Source organism: Diplotaxodon limnothrissa, linkage group LG10 (genome assembly GCF_057381915.1).
Source record: "Diplotaxodon limnothrissa isolate DT_005_m linkage group LG10, D_limnothrissa_male_GT1.1, whole genome shotgun sequence".
NCBI classification, from domain to species: domain Eukaryota; kingdom Metazoa; phylum Chordata; class Actinopteri; order Cichliformes; family Cichlidae; genus Diplotaxodon; species Diplotaxodon limnothrissa.
Genome location: NC_140605.1, coordinates 8,694,453 through 8,711,150, shown reverse-complemented (window position 1 = coordinate 8,711,150; position 16,698 = coordinate 8,694,453). Strand labels below are relative to the sequence as shown.

General features: G+C 40.7%; 2 protein-coding genes across 3 annotated transcripts; one reads left to right on the top strand and one right to left on the bottom strand.

The window, feature by feature from the left end:
- Positions 1 to 404: 404 nt before the first annotated feature.
- Positions 405 to 1,653, bottom strand: nupr1b (nuclear protein 1b). Of its 2 annotated transcripts, XR_014906541.1 has the most exons (3): positions 1,269 to 1,653; positions 1,082 to 1,183; positions 405 to 697 (listed from the first exon to the last, which is right to left on the bottom strand). XR_014906541.1 is itself a non-coding variant. In XM_085364324.1 (2 exons), exon 1 carries the CDS (start codon positions 1,613 to 1,615, stop codon positions 1,295 to 1,297), a length of 321 nt encoding a protein of 106 aa, XP_085220450.1. In that variant the 5' UTR covers positions 1,616 to 1,650; the 3' UTR covers positions 405 to 697; positions 1,269 to 1,294. The 2 variants fall into 2 exon arrangements, 1 of the variants encoding a protein (XP_085220450.1); XM_085364324.1 differs by lacking the exon at positions 1,082 to 1,183 and having other exon boundaries at positions 1,269 to 1,650.
- Positions 1,654 to 2,921: 1,268 nt separating this feature from the next.
- Positions 2,922 to 13,781, top strand: vkorc1l1 (vitamin K epoxide reductase complex, subunit 1L1). Its single transcript, XM_085364325.1, has 3 exons — positions 2,922 to 3,169; positions 6,446 to 6,555; positions 10,268 to 13,781. Exons 1-3 carry the CDS (start codon positions 2,979 to 2,981, stop codon positions 10,492 to 10,494), a joined length of 528 nt encoding a protein of 175 aa, XP_085220451.1. The 5' UTR covers positions 2,922 to 2,978; the 3' UTR covers positions 10,495 to 13,781.
- Positions 13,782 to 16,698: the final 2,917 nt, after the last annotated feature.

Sequence of the window (16,698 nt, the reverse complement as noted above, 5' to 3'; positions counted from 1 at the left end):
TGAGAAAGAACTTCGAATGTGGCATGTGAATTGTATACAGATATTTTTATTTATTTATATTGATACATTTATTTAGATTAAAAGTTTTACTTCTATTAATAAGAGATTTTATCCGAAAAACAGCAGAGTGTTGTGTATTTTCCTTAATCCCTAATCTGTTAAATTATTATTTGCTTTTATGGATCCATTGTTATTATGTTATAAAGCAAAAAAACATTTAAGAAAAACCATAAATAGAGAAGCACCAGCCAAATGTCTTTGCTCTGCAAATTATACTCCCCCCTCTATGATATGATATGCCCATATACCATGTCCTTTAGGGGTTCTGAGATACAAATAAGCACTGCCGCATGGAATCGAACCCCATTTCAAATGAAAACATGACACTGGTTCAATTACCATCAACTTTTTATTTGATTTAAAATCAGCATATCTCCTGCACCCACAGTGGATGTATATATCTATACATTTAGCTTTCAAGCACACAATCCACTGACTTACATAGCTTAACACTAACTATTCTTGCACAGCTGTAACTTGAAGGAAGGGAGGGGGGGGGGGGTCTTGTTACAGGGAAACCTATGGAATGGAGGGCTGCCTTATGACTAATGGGCACGTTCCTGGTGTCACAGCACTCCACTCACTGGGTCAAGAAGGCAGAGACACTTGGCCATGGTCAACATCAGAAATCCGAAATCTGTGTGGAGAATCATATTAAAAAAAAGAAACATAAATACATTGTTTAGTAAAACAAACTCAATGTTTCCCTTTTAAATTTAGGTTTGCTGACATATACGTTTTTTTTGTTTTTTTTTTAAAGAAGGCAGGCTGGCGCTACAGGTATTTTTTATTTATACATGAGCAGTTTGTTCTTTGACATATCAAAAAGCCCCGCATATTTTAATTTTTGTTTTGACAGACAAACAGCCCGAAAGCTCAAAGCAGCCAAAAATAACGCTAAAGAGAAATTAACTGATCCAGTTACTGACAAATGATAACCTGTTTATTTTCCTCCAATGCTAGCCTGAGCTGTGGGGACGCTCGGTCCATTCTGAAGGCCACAATGCACAATATCACTTACTCCGTCAAGGACGGATCGCGATCTCCTGACTGCTGTTACAAAGGCAGGTGTTGTTGCTCCTCTATGGGTGTGAACTGTTTTGGCATGGCGTCGTTGGCTGGGCTGTACAAATTCCAGGCAGGATTGTTTTTCTATCACAACCGTTCAACATAAACACAACGTTCAGACGACACCAATCCATAGCTACCTGTAAACATCGCAGAAAAAAAGCCATCAGGATGACGAGCTCTTGGTTCTCCTGCGTTTCATTTGGCTATTGTGATATTTTTCTGCAATCTTCCTCTCGTGCCCTGCAGGGCAATGGCGGTTTGTGTTCAGCTCGATTTCCCTCTTGGATCTTCCTTTACCGCCAGCGTGGCCCGAGTACTCTAGCAGATTGTAGTAGTCGTACTGATCGTAGTAGGCCTCCTCGAAAGAGACCAGTCTTTCAATATCTGTCGCCATTTGGACACGGAGAGCAGCACTTGTTCGCAGACAGTTTCTTGCAGCGAGTAAACATATGATGTCACGCCGTGTTTTAATACATGCAGTCATGTGATCACGGCTGTTCCACTTCCTTTTGTTTTTGAGGCGAGCACACGGACATACCAGAGAGTTTGTAAATTTAGAGTAAACACCCCCTTTCTGGACTTTTGTTTTCAAAGGGGGCGCTCGCGAGCTAGTTCAGGATGATCAACGTTTAGCCCGCGACATTTACATTCCGCAAACATTTTTGCTAGACACCTTTGCGATAATTTAAATACGCTTTATATAGATATTTCCGGAGTTCAATTGTATTAAACACATTTCTGTGAAATTTAGCGACATCGCAGCACCATGAGCCATTTTACGGCACATGCCATTTTGATTTTAGGCATGAAGCCAGCAGCAACAGAGAGCATTGTAGCACCAGTCTCCTGATGGCATCATCTTCAACCACCATAACCAGCTGCTTCTTATACGCGGATAAAGTTTCTGTTAACCACGCTTCAAACATCTAGTTATCGTTTGTACACAGATGCCTCAAAAGGAGTATGCGCTGTCGTAACTCCTCGACGGACCAATCAACAGGCGCTAGCAAAACTGTTTCTCTGTGGGAAAACTATAAGTACATAAATGTCGTTTTATGGTTAAAACTACCTTCGCTAAAATAAAGAGGAACGCTGTATCTTTTGGCTAAAAGCATGTGTAAACAATTATTTTATCAGTTTAGCTCACCTGACCTGACAATTTCACCAAATACTCTCTCGCTAGCGCCCTCTGCTGCGCTCCTGGGTTCAAGAAACAAGTGGACAATTTCATTGATAGGAAGTGGAATGGCTCTGTCTAAAGATGAGCTCTGCGTACGAACGACTCGTGTCTGCCTTGTATTATGATTTTTTGTTTCTGTTTCAATTTGTATGTTCCGCTCTCACGTGACTGTCCGAGGACTATATATGAAAACTTTCAAATCAACTTGATTTTACGATAAAAAGAAAAGTATGTATTTTTATTAACGCGCCGACATTAAAAGGCAGCTTAAGCGGGACATTCTTATACAATAAGGTACCCTAAATAGGGCACCATTTTGAAATAAGGGAGCCTAAGTAGAGCATGTGGATTCCTGTTTTACGGGCAATGCGCTGTATGTATTTCTAAAACAAATCTGCACAAAATACAACAAATACCGGTCTCCCCAGTACTCTTACATGCATTCATGTTAAAATAAAACGCGGCACGTGGCCTGAATATCGTTTATTTGCCTGCTTCTTCTCTCCCAGAAATCTGCGCTCAGCATTTTCTGGGATGTTTTCCTCCTCGGCCCAGCGTCCCGCCCTGACGGTGTGGCACACGTAGTGACGCTTTTCCACGTCGCAGTAGAGTCTCACAGGCGAGCTGGCTGCGTGTGTATGCGTGTCTCCAGCTAGGCCAGAGAGTGATGGCGGCGCCCGTCCTGAGAGTGTCCACCCCTCGGTGGGAAAGAATAGCCAGGCTTCTTGTTTGCCTGCTAGGCATACTGTTGTCTTTATATGCTTTTCACGTCGAGAGGGAAAAGGCGCGGGATGCGAGTTATAAAGCTCTGTGCGACGTCAGCAGCTCCATCAGCTGTTCAAAAGTGTTCAGCTCAAGGTAATTTGAATTCAGCAAAGAGCGCCGACAGTGGCGCTCAATGAAGCTGCCTGCTATTGTGACAATCTGGGAAGGGCTGCGCGGTTTAAACTGTCAAATGCACTCTGCTAACATTTGACTGCTAACCCCAACCGTAAAAGCTAATCACAAGCCATGGCTGGTAGCTCTCTGTTATGCATGCATTAGTTAGAAAAAGTAACTTTACCATTGTAGGTGTTGGTTCTAAAGCGCCACATTAGCTTTGTAGCACCAAGAAGCTAATTTTGCTAACCATTAGCTAACGAAACCCGTTGGTTAACATTTAAGCCAGTTTCACTTCTGAACCAACTGACAGCAGAGTCATAAACGCTGTCAGTTTTAATGGGATCCTGTTCAGACCGACTGTCCTTTGCACGTCTTAAAGCTAAAACATATGTTAAAACCAACTATATAGCATTAAAGTTCCCGATAGCTTGTGCGCAGCGAGGCTATTGTGAATGTATGAGTGATGCTGCTACGTGAAGTCAGTTACTCCGATGACCAGAACTGGGACATTTGTTTGCTGGGTTGATGTTGGTGAATTTAGTCAAATAACTTAAATGACTAACCTCCTACTTTGGCTGTCACACAGCTGTCGTTAGCTCTTGTGCTAACGTCACCAATTATAAGTCCAAAGAGCTAAAACCCTACAGCCTGGTTACCTAAAGGAACACAGAGCTAGTCCAGAGGTCAGTGGAGGGGACTGTAGCATCACGCATCCTTGCCAGACAGGTGCATCTCCAGAGATTATTACTTAGATTTTTTTTCTCATGATTATTATACACTTTTTGTATGCATACTGTTAAGGTGCTTAACAGCTTTTGGTGGCCATTCAGTTCTAATAAAGTACAATAACACCATCTACTGGGCCTGTTTGAATGAGAGGCACTGCTGGCCCTGATTACACCTGGAATGCAACCTGTCTAGGACTTACTGCATATTTGTTGAATGAGTCGGTGACTTTTCCGTTTGAGAGTCTGTCTCAACTGATGTAAGCCTGCCCAAGTGTAACATTTCTTTTAAAGAAGAAATCGAGCTGCTTACATTGGTCTGATCAGTTATGGTTTCCAGCAGTGTAATCTTTATGTCATCCTGTATTTTTGTGAGCTGAAGGGTCTGTTTTTCTCAGCTTATCAGTTAAAGAACTAGGCACAATGGTGCTCTAGTGAAATGAATGGAAAGAAGGACATTTAGTAATGTGGAAAATACAATTTATTATATACAGGGTGCACACACAATATACATTATACAAAAGGAGAATAAGCTTTCACAAAGTGAAATGCGTTTGCAAAAAGCAAGTCCACACTAGGACATAACCTTTGTGTGTTCCTAGTACTCTTACTGTGAGACATGGTGGATTGCGTTGTTACGTCGGACAATGTCAAACATGGATCAGAGTTATTGAAATGACATTTACACATGCTTCTATCAAATGATGTTTTACAATGATAAATAAGCAAGTGCATAGATCAATGTGGATTGGGGCTTTAAAAAATGAAGTTCTTCAGGACTGGATCTTACCCATCAACTCTCTCTCTCTCTCTCTCTCTCTCTCTCCCTCTCTCTCTCTCTGTACACACATATTTATTTAATCATTTATTTATTTATTCTGCATCCTGCATACTTTGGCATCCAGAAAATACAAACAATGATTTCATATACAAAGAAAAGATGGCATATCAGAAACTCAAGGAAGAAAGAAATTCCTCCTGTTTGAACTGCTTCATGTCAGGCAACACATAAGTCAAGATGTAGTGATTTGTCTTTGTGACATGCTGCCTTTCTACATATTTTGGAATTGGTTTATTGAATTTCAGGCCAACAATAAATGTTTTTTGTTACTGAAACAGATTCCCCCCCCCCCCCTTTTTTTTTAAAGGTTCAGTTTATTAAATAGTAAAATGCTCTTCTGAGAGTAATAATTTGCTGTTATTTTACTCAAATGAACACCTCACTGCAGCATTTTAGGAAGCAAACACTAGGAAGTGTTTTTTTTTTTTTTGTTTTTGTTTTTTTTGTAATATCTTTTGACTTCAGTCTGCCTCGTTGCATGTTGTGCATGTTGATTTCCATGAATACCACAGTATGTGAGGACTCAGGGCTGTGTGTCGGACAGGGTCGTCTGCAGTACGGGGGCCCCACAGGGAACGGTTCTGGCTCCGTTCCTCTTCACCATCTACACTGCAGACTTCTCCCACAATTCCACCCAGTGCTTCCTGCAGAAGTTCTCTGATGACTCTGCAATAGTCGGCCTCATCACTGATGGGGACGACAAGGAGTACAGAGGTCTGACCCAAGACTTTGTGGACTGGTGCCAGCTGAACTACCTCCAGATCAACGCCAGTAAAACCAAGGAACTGGTGGTAGACTTCCGCAGGCACAAGCATTCTCCACTGCAACCACTGAACATCCAAGGTATGGACATTGAGGCTGTGGACAGCTACAGGTACCTTGGTGTTCATCTGAACAATAGACTGGACTGGACTCATAACTCAGACGCCCTCTACAGGAAAGGGCAGAGCAGGCTGTACCTGCTGCGGAGACTCAGGTCGTTTGGAGTGGAGGGCCCACTCCTGAAGAAATTCTATGACTCTGTTGTGGCTTCTGCTATCTTTTATGGTGTGGTCTGCTGGGGCGGCAGCATCTCTGCTGGGGACAGGAAGAGACTGAACAGGGTGATCCGAAGGGCCAGCTCTGTTCTAGGATGCCCTCTGGACCCAGTGGAGGTGGTGAGTGACAGGAGAACGGCGGCTAAGCTGTCATCCCTGTTGGACAACATCTCCCACCCCATGCAGCAGACTGTGACAGCACTGAGCAGCTCCTTCAGTGGGAGACTGCGGCACCCACGGTGTGGGACGGAGAGATTTCGCAGGTCTTTCCTCCCCACTGCTGTCAGACTCCATAATAAAGACTTTAACTGATCAAGCACACACATCCATACATATGCAATAATACTAAGTGCAATAATCCTTTCTGTCATCGTTGTATTTTTACTCAGTTGTATATAGTATTTGTATTCTATTTTTATCTTATTGTATATTTATTTTATTTTATTCTACTGTATATAGTATTTCATTTTATTCTATTCTGTACAGTTGTGTACTGTATTTATTCTTATTGTATTCTAATTTTTGCCTCATAACTTTTGCACTGTCCACTTCCTGCTGTGACAAAACAAATTTCCCACGTGTGGGACTAATAAAGGTTATCTTATCTTATCTTATCTTATAAACTCTATTTTATTCTATTGTGGTTTAGGTGGGGTCGAGGATTCGGACTCCTGGGCTCAATTTTTGGAAATGACAGTGCACTGAACCAACCCAACAGTGTCTATGGGATTGTCTTTTATGCCTTTCAGCTGCTTCTAGGTAAGCCTATACTCTGTTCCCAGTTGTGGGTTACTTTGTCATTACGTTTTGGATTATATATGACAAATCTCTCTTTGCCTTTGCTCTAGAGGCAAGTGCTGACTCAACTTGTTGCTTTCCTGTAACACAGCTATTTTTGCCTCAACCTGACTCACATGACACTGACATCACACGGAGTTTATAAATGATAATAATGCAGTTAAATGCGAAGTTTGTGTTGTAGGAAGCATTTCCTGCTGACCTGTATTGAAATGTTTTTGGACCTCCCATAGGACTACAGAGATGAGTTTTTAGAAAACTTCTTATCCTTCTTCTGTTTGGTTTGATGCCTGATATCGTTTTGTTTGTCACACTCTAATCTTGACACCGACAGATAACTGTGATTGTGAATATTTCTCTCTCTGTGTGTGACTTGTTTTAACTTGAACATTGTTTTTCCTCCCTCTGGCGTATGTGACTCAGTCATGCTGGTTCGACATGTTAGCCTGCCGGAGGCCTGTAGGCTTGCCCGGCCACCTGGCCCTAGCACTGAACAAGAGGTCCTTTTAGCTGCTGCATTTAACACTCATTTGACTAGGACAATAGTATCCCAGTTTATCCAAACTGCTGCAGTGGGTAAAGATTTCCATATTAAAGACTGGTTGCATGGCCTTGGATTGGAAAATATTTGCACGTAAGCATTGCTCCAAAATCAGCATAACCAGGGCCATAATCTCTGGTCAATGCCAGTGAGCAGGTTAGAACAGCCGTTGCAAAACACTGAATTATTGCTATAGTTGTGACATTTGGCGATGTCCCTGCAGAGGATCTTTAGCTTCTTTATTCCTTAACTGTAATGAAGAAACTAGAGATTAGTTACGTGTTGCGAGGACGAAGTAAATATACAGTAATATTTGTGTCGAGGTAATCAAGCAAAGTTTGAGATTCTGATGAACTTTTATCCATTTCAGCTCTATAAGTGAACACTTACTAAATCAAGCACATCTGTTAACACCCATCTGAGATTCTTACTGCGTGCTGATCATCACAGTCCTCAGATGCAGGCTATTCACACATGGAGGCACCTATATGTGTGCAGATGTATCACAGTTAACTTTCACTGGTTCATCTGTTTTCACTCAGTCAGTGAGGGTTTAGTGTCTTTGAAGCATGAAGTTCACATTAGAGCAGGGCGATATGACCAAAAATATTTATCACGATATTAGGGCTGCCACAAACGATTATTTTGATAGTCGACTAGTCACCGATTATTTATGCGATTAGTCGACTAATCAGATCATCATCCACTGGACGTAAAACTACAGCTTATTGCACCAGCAGCATCTGCTCTTATATAACTATCATTAGCTTACAGCTTTAAGCTTTTAAGGTGCTAACTAAAAATAAAGACAAGATGATAGTTTATTCAATTTTAATGAAATTTGCAGATTGTTTCGGTAAAGTTTAATAAACTCCTTGCTATCTAAAATATAACAGGACACCGGAGTATATTCTCCAGCATCTCACACTTCTGATAATCAGCTGTCTGCTTGACGTTTATTCAGCTGTGTAAAAACTATAACTTTAATCTCAGCCAAACCGATTTACTCAGGAACAAATAAAATACTAAAAAAAAGCCAAACAATAACATTTTTAATTTATCTAAGTGACTCATATATATTTAACCTGAGTCGCGAAAGATGGCGGTGGGTTTGAAAACAATTTGCCGGGAGTCCGGTGTTCTCACGGCGCTAGTGACCTAGCCCCCGGCTAGCTATCGAGCTAGTGGGTAACAGACGTCTCCGAAAACGTCGGAGCGCTTTTGAAAATATGTGGTGTCCTGATAAACTGAGCCGATATTTGAGGTTTACACAGCTACATTCTCGCCTGAAAATATGTTAAACGTTTATTTTGTGACCCAGAAAGAATAATAAGAGTAATATTAAAACTAACTAGCTACCGCCATTGTTGGAAACTAAGCTGGGCCGCGCTATGAATTCTGGGACACAGCTGCTTCTTCTTCTTCGGGGTTTAACGGCAGCTGGCATCCTTGTACATGCTGTGCTGCCATCTTCTGTTTCAGTCCGTTATTACACTCTTAAATCCTGCTATTATTCCTGCGTCTTTTGCGATCTTACAAAGCTTCAAACGACACGTCGACTATTAAATCAGTCGTCGACGATTTTGATAGTCGACGTAATCGTGACTAGTCGACAAATCGTGGCAGCCCTACACGATATACATTTGAAAATTTGCGATAACAATAAAACTGATGATATAATTGACACTAGACAAAATACTTTACAACTCCACAACTTTATTAGTGCAAAAAAACCCCCATCAATGTATTTTCACTTAAACACTTAATCATTAAAGTTATATAAAACTTTTACAGTGCAAATGCAAATTCCTTGCTGACAGTTTAACCAAAAGGCATTTCCAGTGGAAATTGGCCGACATATCCTGAGCATAACCATGTATAATATCCACAAAACCTAATAGGTTATACACACAATACGGTAATATTATGTTGAACCACAGTACGTATCACTCCGCGAGGCTCCTGTCTACGATAGGCGTAATGCTCCGACAATCCATCAAGCGGTGCAAAGTCGTACTGAAAAATTTGACAGATTTCCGAGCGCCGTGTACCACATAAAATCGTTTCGAGGTCAGTAAACACAACCAGAATTCATACATAAGGGGAATTGTCGATTTTCAGAAAAATGTGCCGTATTTTCCAAAAAACACGGTAATAACGACAGCCCGCTAGCATGCGCTACCAAAAATGGTGCTTTGTTGTGCATCTGACAGATGAAAGCCAAACCAGTTACACACCACTGAAGTTGCAGGATCTTTACAAACCAATTCTGGTTCATCCGTTTCATTTAACAATCCCCTTTCGCTCTTCTTATTCTGCATCGCCGCCTTGTGCTTATGTAAACAAAGGCTCTGCGCATCTGCGTTTTACCCATATTCTATCGCGATATTTCATTTTCCTATCGTTGCCCAACATTACACCGGTATTACCGTGAACGGTATGATATAGCCCAGCCCTAGTTCACATCCATAGTCAGTGTTGTAGTTACAATAGATGGCAATGGGGACACCCAAAAGTACACACAATCTACTTCTGTGTGTGTCTGTGGATACAGCAAGGAGCAACACACATTATAGCTGCTTGAAAGAGCGTGCTTAGAAAATCTTTGCTGCCTTTCCTCCCATCATTCAGTCCTTACACTCTTTTGACAAACGCAGTAACTTTACCAGTACATCTGTAAAAATCCTTGTTTTTATCACCGCAGGCTGGTGGAATCGAATACAGCTTTTTTTAACATGTTGTTCCCAGTTGTTAGTGATTGTTGAACCAAAGCTGCATCCCATCGTTTGATCTAAATCATGATGATAAATGTCTAAAACAATAACGGTAGCAAAAGAGAATACCTGTGTGTTTAGTAGTGACTCCTATGAGTACAAACCTGGTGTAAAAGAAGTGCAGACACTGACAAAATAAGGACGTGTCATCATGTGACAGCACGATGACATAAGCAGCCGGCTGGCTCAGTGTGCGGGCTGAATGTCGTCACGAGGACTCACAATATAAATGCAGAAGTGCCTGAGGCTGAAAGCTCTGTGACAAGAGCTCTCTCAGGAGATTGTGTGAAGGTGTATTTTTTTATTAATTTTTTTAATGGTTACCTGTTTAAGCCTCAATTTGTGTTTCTTGCCTTAGGAATGACTGTCAGTGCAATGGCCGCCCTCATTCTCATGACGACATCCATCTTGTCGGTGGTTGGGTCCCTCTACCTGGGTTACATCCTCTACTTTGTCCTAAAGGACTTCTGCATCATCTGCATCACCACATACGCGCTGAACTTCATTCTCTTTATTCTCAACTACAAGCGATTGGTTTACTTGAATGAGGCCTGGAAGCAGCAGCTACAGGCCAAGCAGGACTGAGCTGCCAAGAACGGCAAGAAAAACCCGAGAAACAAACAAACAGAGAAAAAAAAGAAATGTGACCTCTGAACATTTGACTTGCCACCAGGAGACCTTGCTTCCAAACAATGTTTATTCTGCTGTGTGTTCAAAAAAAGAAAAAAAAATGAAGAAATTTAACTTAAATGTTGGGCCTGACAACTCATTGTTGATTGCAAACACGGAAGGATTTGTAAGTGAAAGATGATTTTTCTTTTCTTTTTTCTCCTTTAATTTCTTTTTCCTTGTTTTAACATTTTAAACTCGCTTAAGGAAGGGTGTGTGTGTGTGTGTGTGTGTGTGTGTGTGTGTGTGTGTGTGTGTGTGTGTGTGAGTGAAAGTGCGCGTACATGTGTATGCGTGCATGCTCGAATTTGGGGGAGGTGAGAACACAACAACAACAACGCAAACAACCAGAGGCAGAGGACAGCTCTCATTTGAACAACAATTGGAAAGTGGAAGAAAAACACAGGACCTTTTTTAGGGTGCTTGATTTGAAATGGTTGGAAAGCTCCTATTGCTGCACAGCTCATCTGCACTAAAACTCGGAGCCGAATATTGGGTTCCAAAATTAGAAGAAACACTCACTAGGTTATCGTTTAGTTGCAAATCAGGTTCTATGAGAAGGGGGCAACAGTTTGTGTTATTATTTTTTTATGTTTACACTTTTTAGTATATTTCTTTTTGAAGAGGACCACTAAAATAAAACACGGCACAGTGTGAGATGTATTGTGTGTGTGTGTGTGTGTGTAGATCAGTCAGAACGTTTGTTTTGCAATTCTGTACATAGCTGCTGAGCAATATTCCAGACTAGATTGTGATTTAGTGTCGACACAAACCTTTAAGGAAAAAGGAAAAAACTACCAACAAAGCAACAGAAAATCTGGATTTAAAAAAATTACAAATAAGTGATCAGGGTCTTAGTTTGGTGGGTCAGACTTCAGATGTGTTCGGGATGTCTTCTGTCCTGTCGTCCTGGTCGGGTGTGCAGTTCAGCCGTGTGTGAATTTCTTTGTTGTACGTGGTTGTTTCATCTGAAGCCACAGAAACAAGTCTTTCAAAATGGAACTGTGGGTTCTTTTTGCCAGGTTTGAGTAAAGGCACCCTCACTTTTTTTTGTGGTGTTGTTGTTCTTGTGGATAAAGCATTCCTGACCACCACACGAGTGGAAACCCATAAAGAATTATGTGCCTAAAGGAGTGTTACGGTAAATTACCTTTCCTTTTTTTTGGGGGGGGGGGGGGATGTCATATTATTGCATCAGATGTTTTTTTCCTCATTGTTTTATTGTCACAGGTCCAAGGCTTTATTTTTATGATCACAATTTTGTAAATTAAGATACCAGTAAAGTGTTTCTCTCTCCCTAATAGGCTCATAAAGGTAGCAAAGCCTGCTACACTGTGATTGTTCAAGGGCAGGAGCGGCCTAGTGGCAGAAGCAACTCTTTATTTTTCTGTTCCCACTTCATTAATGTTCATTGGGCTTTTGTATACATGTGATTATCACTTGAACAGTAACAGTGATCTTGCCAAGCTGAGTTACAGTTCATTTGCAGGATGTGAACAAAACTTGGAAAATGCACTACTTTGTGATTGGTGGGAGATCTGTAAGAAAGCCAAGCAGCGTGTTAACCACACGGGTGGTTACTTGGGTTTTGTTCCAGTAGAAAAAGATAACCTGATCACTGTTGTTTGTTCTAATCCACCATTGGAAGGTCTAAGCAGACATGGAGAAGGCGAGCGCAGCATGTAGTGAAACGAGGGAGTAGAACCATCATCTCCCTTCCATCCAGACTGCTGTCCACTGTTAAGTATCCTGTTTGTCACGTGCACGGTACACCATCTCCTGGCTTTTAGCATATGTTGGCCATCGGACAATCTTGCACCCACTGTCAAAGATCAGTAAGAGTCATAAAAAGTGTAATAATGTGATTCATCTGTGGTCTTAAAGCAGCCTGTTGATAGTTTCATCCCTGATCCTCTCCATTCCTCTGTAGTATAATTCAGGGTCTCGTACAAAGCTGTTCCATCGTTCTGAGGGTTTTCAAGTGTTGATAGCAACTGTCATAGTCACAAGTCATTTTAGTGATTTACTACTGGTGATGTGATAAATCACAAAGTCATTGGTTGTGTATGAAAATGGAAATTCAGGTGATCCCTTTTTCTTTTTTTTGGTGAAATAATTTCTGTTCTTGTATGTTGGGACTCATTTACTACGCCTCTGTTTTCCAAGGTACACTTTATAATAATTTCTTATAGTTTTTCCTGCATTCCAGGCAGACATTTGTTTCTTTGTGAAATGATGATTATTTAATCCTTTACAGTCATGTTGAGATTTGTTTTTTGGGCATGTCCAGTGTGGGCCTACTAGCTTAAAATGGACCTGTGATGCTAACACTGTTACAGTGGTGGATGCTTGTATTAAACGTGGCCAAAGTTTTAAATAATGAGGTCAATGTACAAGTAATCTCTGTGAGACAAAAGCTCAGGTTTCAGACTGCTCTAAAGAGCCGGTGTCGGGTCATTTTCCCACTCTTGACTCTTTATGGTATGAATGAGAGTGGCATTCTCTAATGTGGCCGTCTCAGTCTGATGGTCCGGACGATGAGCGCAGAAGATCCACACACTTGGTTCAACCCTTCTGTTCATGAGGGCAGAGGGATCCTGAACATATGGATGAACTAAGGGGCTAAGATAAATGAGGATCATTTTGAACTATAAGTCACACAAAGCTACTCTAATGGAGTCCAAGAGAAGAGCATATGGGGCCACTTTAATATAGACTTCACTTTGATTTTGATGGTATCTGATGATGCTCTTAAAGTTTTTAAAGCAAGATTCAAAATGGATCAATTACCCAGAACCCAATCACCTCTAGCCACTTGGGTCATGCTAATAATGGAATTTTAGGTTTCCCTTATGCCAGTATGAAAACTGGTGAAAATTGAATTTCCATGCTGCATAAAACAGAATGGAGATGAGTGGCTGCCTGGAATAGGAGACCTCATTCAAATATTGGTTTGCTTTGAAAAATGGTTGCCAGTTCTGTAAATGTGATTGGTGGTAAAGTAGCAAAAAAAAGAAGCGAATACCATTCAAGTCCTTTAAATGTTAGTGTCTCATAGTACATCTTCGGTAAGAACTTCCCTATCTACAGTATTTCCTGGCTTATGCCAGGTTGTTTTTCATCTCAGCACTGGACGAGGTTACCAACCACACTCTTTTATCCTTTTTCTGCACGCTCACAAGTTTTGTGCAAGTGAATCCATAGAAGTCTTTTTTTTTTTTTTTTTTTTTAATTTAAATAACTGACAAATTGCTAGTTAAAAAGTATGGTTCCTGTGAATACTGATATAGAACTGAGAAGCGTACAATATCTAAGATTCCAGTCATGAAAGCCCATTACACCATTTGTGTAAAGTTACTTTAAAACTACAAGAAAGAAATTTGATGGATGTTTATTCAAAAGTTTGGGAAATCTTTGCCAGGTAAAAGGATCACCATTTCCTTGATGATGTAACTCTAAAATCAAGGTCAAGGCATAATCTTTGCTACATTCTCACAAATCTTCATTTAGGCCCTGAGGTAAAACTGCCATGTTAGTTGCATCACCAATGCCAACGAAAGTGCCTTCTGTTTGATCACTAGGCCTTGAGCCAAAGACAAGCAACAGTAAATAGCCTTGTAAAACGAAGAACTGCAACAGGCACTTGTGCTTGCCTTCCTTAGGATGAAATTTGCTTAATTGGTAATTCCTAAAGATTTGATACCTGGTATCAGTACGAAACTCTATTCAGAAATGGCCGTTCCTTTTTTCCTTACTCCACTATGTAATTATCTTTATCTTGCTTAGTTAGGAGATGTTTGTTAGCAGAAAACACACTGTTCCAATGATAAGATTGTAATGTTTTTTCAGAATTAATTATGCCCTTTAGCTGTATAGACTGTTAACATTCTGGGTTGTTTTAGTAAAAAAAAAATGTTGGGGGGTTGGAGGGCTAGGATATCCACGTGTCAGCATAAAAGGTTTATTAAATTTCTTTGTGGAGGAAATCTTACTGGGTTTGCTTCTGTATTGCCAAATATGTTTTAAAATGCTGTATTTTCTTACATGGAAAAGTGTTACATGAATGGTAGGAAGGTGCAAAAAATAACCTGTTTAAATCCAGCTTACCTTAAGGGAAAACTGTGGAAAAAGGTTGACGTGAGAACATTTTTAATTGTGTCATTGTCATGTGGAAATGATCTACCATTAAAACATTCCCTCTGAAGCTGTTAGTTTAAGTTATTTGAATGAAATAATGTGTTTAATACACAAAAAGACTTGCTTTTAAGTCTTTTAGGTTTTATTAGCTTAAATCTTTAGAATATTTGGACTAATAAAACCTAAAACGCAATCTTGTTACTTTGACAACATTTTTGAGTCTTTCAACAATATTCAGGGGATTTTATCTGAAAGATAAATGAGAGCGTATGAAGTTGTATCACAGCTCAGCAGATGGTGGTAAGTTACCAAAAGCATCATTGTGTTCCCTTTTAAAGATAACTGACGTACTTTATAAAATATTATCCGTTCTGTATCTTCCTGGATCTAAAAAAAAAAAAAAAGATTTTTGTCACCCATCATTTCTTTCTTCCACTCATCCATCCATTCTCTCCTTGTCAGGGTCGCAGGGGGGCTGGAGCCTATCCCAGCTACCAGGGTAGAGGCAGGGTACACCCTGGACAGGTTGCCAGTCTATTGCAGAGCTAACACATAGAGACAGACAACTATTCGCACTCACATTCACACCTATGGGCAATTTGGAGTCACCAATTAACCCAACCCCACTTACTGCATGTCTTTGGACTGTGGGAGGAAGCCGGAGTACCAGAGTTCTTTAATGTAGGATCCAGTGTGAATGTTTGCAGCAAGCAAACCTGTTTCAGTGTTTACATAAACACCTCAAGCTGGATTTATAGTTCAATTCAATTTTATTTATATAGCGCCAAATCACAACAAAAGTCGCCTCAAGGCGCTTCATAGATACAGAGAAAAACCCAACAATCATATGACCCCCTATGAGCAAGCACTTTGACGACAGTGGGAAGGAAAAACTCCCTTTTAACAGGAAGAAACCTCCGGCAGAACCAGGCTCAGGGAGGGGCGGCCGTCTGCTGCGACTGGTTGGGGTGAGAGAAGGAAGACAGGATAAAAGACATGCTGTGGAAGAGAGACAGAGGTTAATAACAGATATGATTCAATGCAGAGAGGTCTGTTAATACATAGTGAGTGAGAAAGGTGACTGGAAAGGAAAAACTCAATGCATCATGGGAATCCCCCGGCAGCCTACGTCTATTGCATCATAACTAAGGGAGGATTCAGGGTCACCTAGTCCAGCCCTAACTATATGCTTTAGCAAAAAGGAAAGTTTTAAGCCTAATCTAAAAAGTAGAGATAGTGTCTGTCTCCCGAATCCAAACTGGAAACTGGTTCCACAGAAGAGGGGCCTGAAAACAGAAGGCTCTCCCTCCCATTCTACTTTTAAATACTTTAGGAACTACAAGTAGACCTGCAGAGCGAGAGCGAAGTGCTCTAATAGGGTGATATGGTACTACAAGGTCATTAAGATAAGATGGGGCCTGATTATTTAAGACCTTGTATGTGAGGAGCAGGATTTTGAATTAAATTCTGGATTTAACAGGAAGCCAATGAAGGGAAGCCAAAACAGGAGAAATATGCGCTCTCTTCCTAGTCCCTGTCAGTACTCTTGCTGCAGCATTTTGGATTAGCTGAAGGCTTTTCAGTGAGTTTTTTGGACATCCTGATAATAATGAATTACAGTAGTCCAGCCTGGAAGTAATAAATGCATGAACTAGTTTTTCAGCGTCACTCTGAGACAGGATATTTCTAATTTTAGAGATGTTGCGCAAATGGGAGAAAGCAGTCTTACATATTTGTTTAATATGTGCGTTGAAGGACATGTCTTGGTCAAAAATGACTCCAAGGTTCCTCACAGCGTTACTGGAGGCCAAGGTAATGCCATCCAGAGTAAGAATCTGGTTAGATACCATATTTCTAAGCTTTTCAGGGCCAAGTACAATAACCTCAGTTTTATCTGAATTAAGAAGCAGAAAGTTAGCGGCCATCCAGGTCTTTATGTCTTTAAGGCATTCCTGCAGTTTAACTAATTGGTGTGTGTTATCT

Excerpts from the sequence above, each read along its gene's own strand:
- nupr1b (XM_085364324.1), bottom strand. The coding sequence starts at position 1,615 with ATGACTGCATGTATTAAAACACGGCGTGACATCATATGTTTACTCGCT.
- vkorc1l1 (XM_085364325.1), top strand. The coding sequence starts at position 2,979 with ATGGCGGCGCCCGTCCTGAGAGTGTCCACCCCTCGGTGGGAAAGAATA. Across the intron at positions 3,170-6,445 it reads TCAAAAGTGTTCAGCTCAAG|GTGGGGTCGAGGATTCGGAC; the intron begins GTAATTTGAATT and ends ATTGTGGTTTAG. Across the intron at positions 6,556-10,267 it reads TGCCTTTCAGCTGCTTCTAG|GAATGACTGTCAGTGCAATG; the intron begins GTAAGCCTATAC and ends TTCTTGCCTTAG.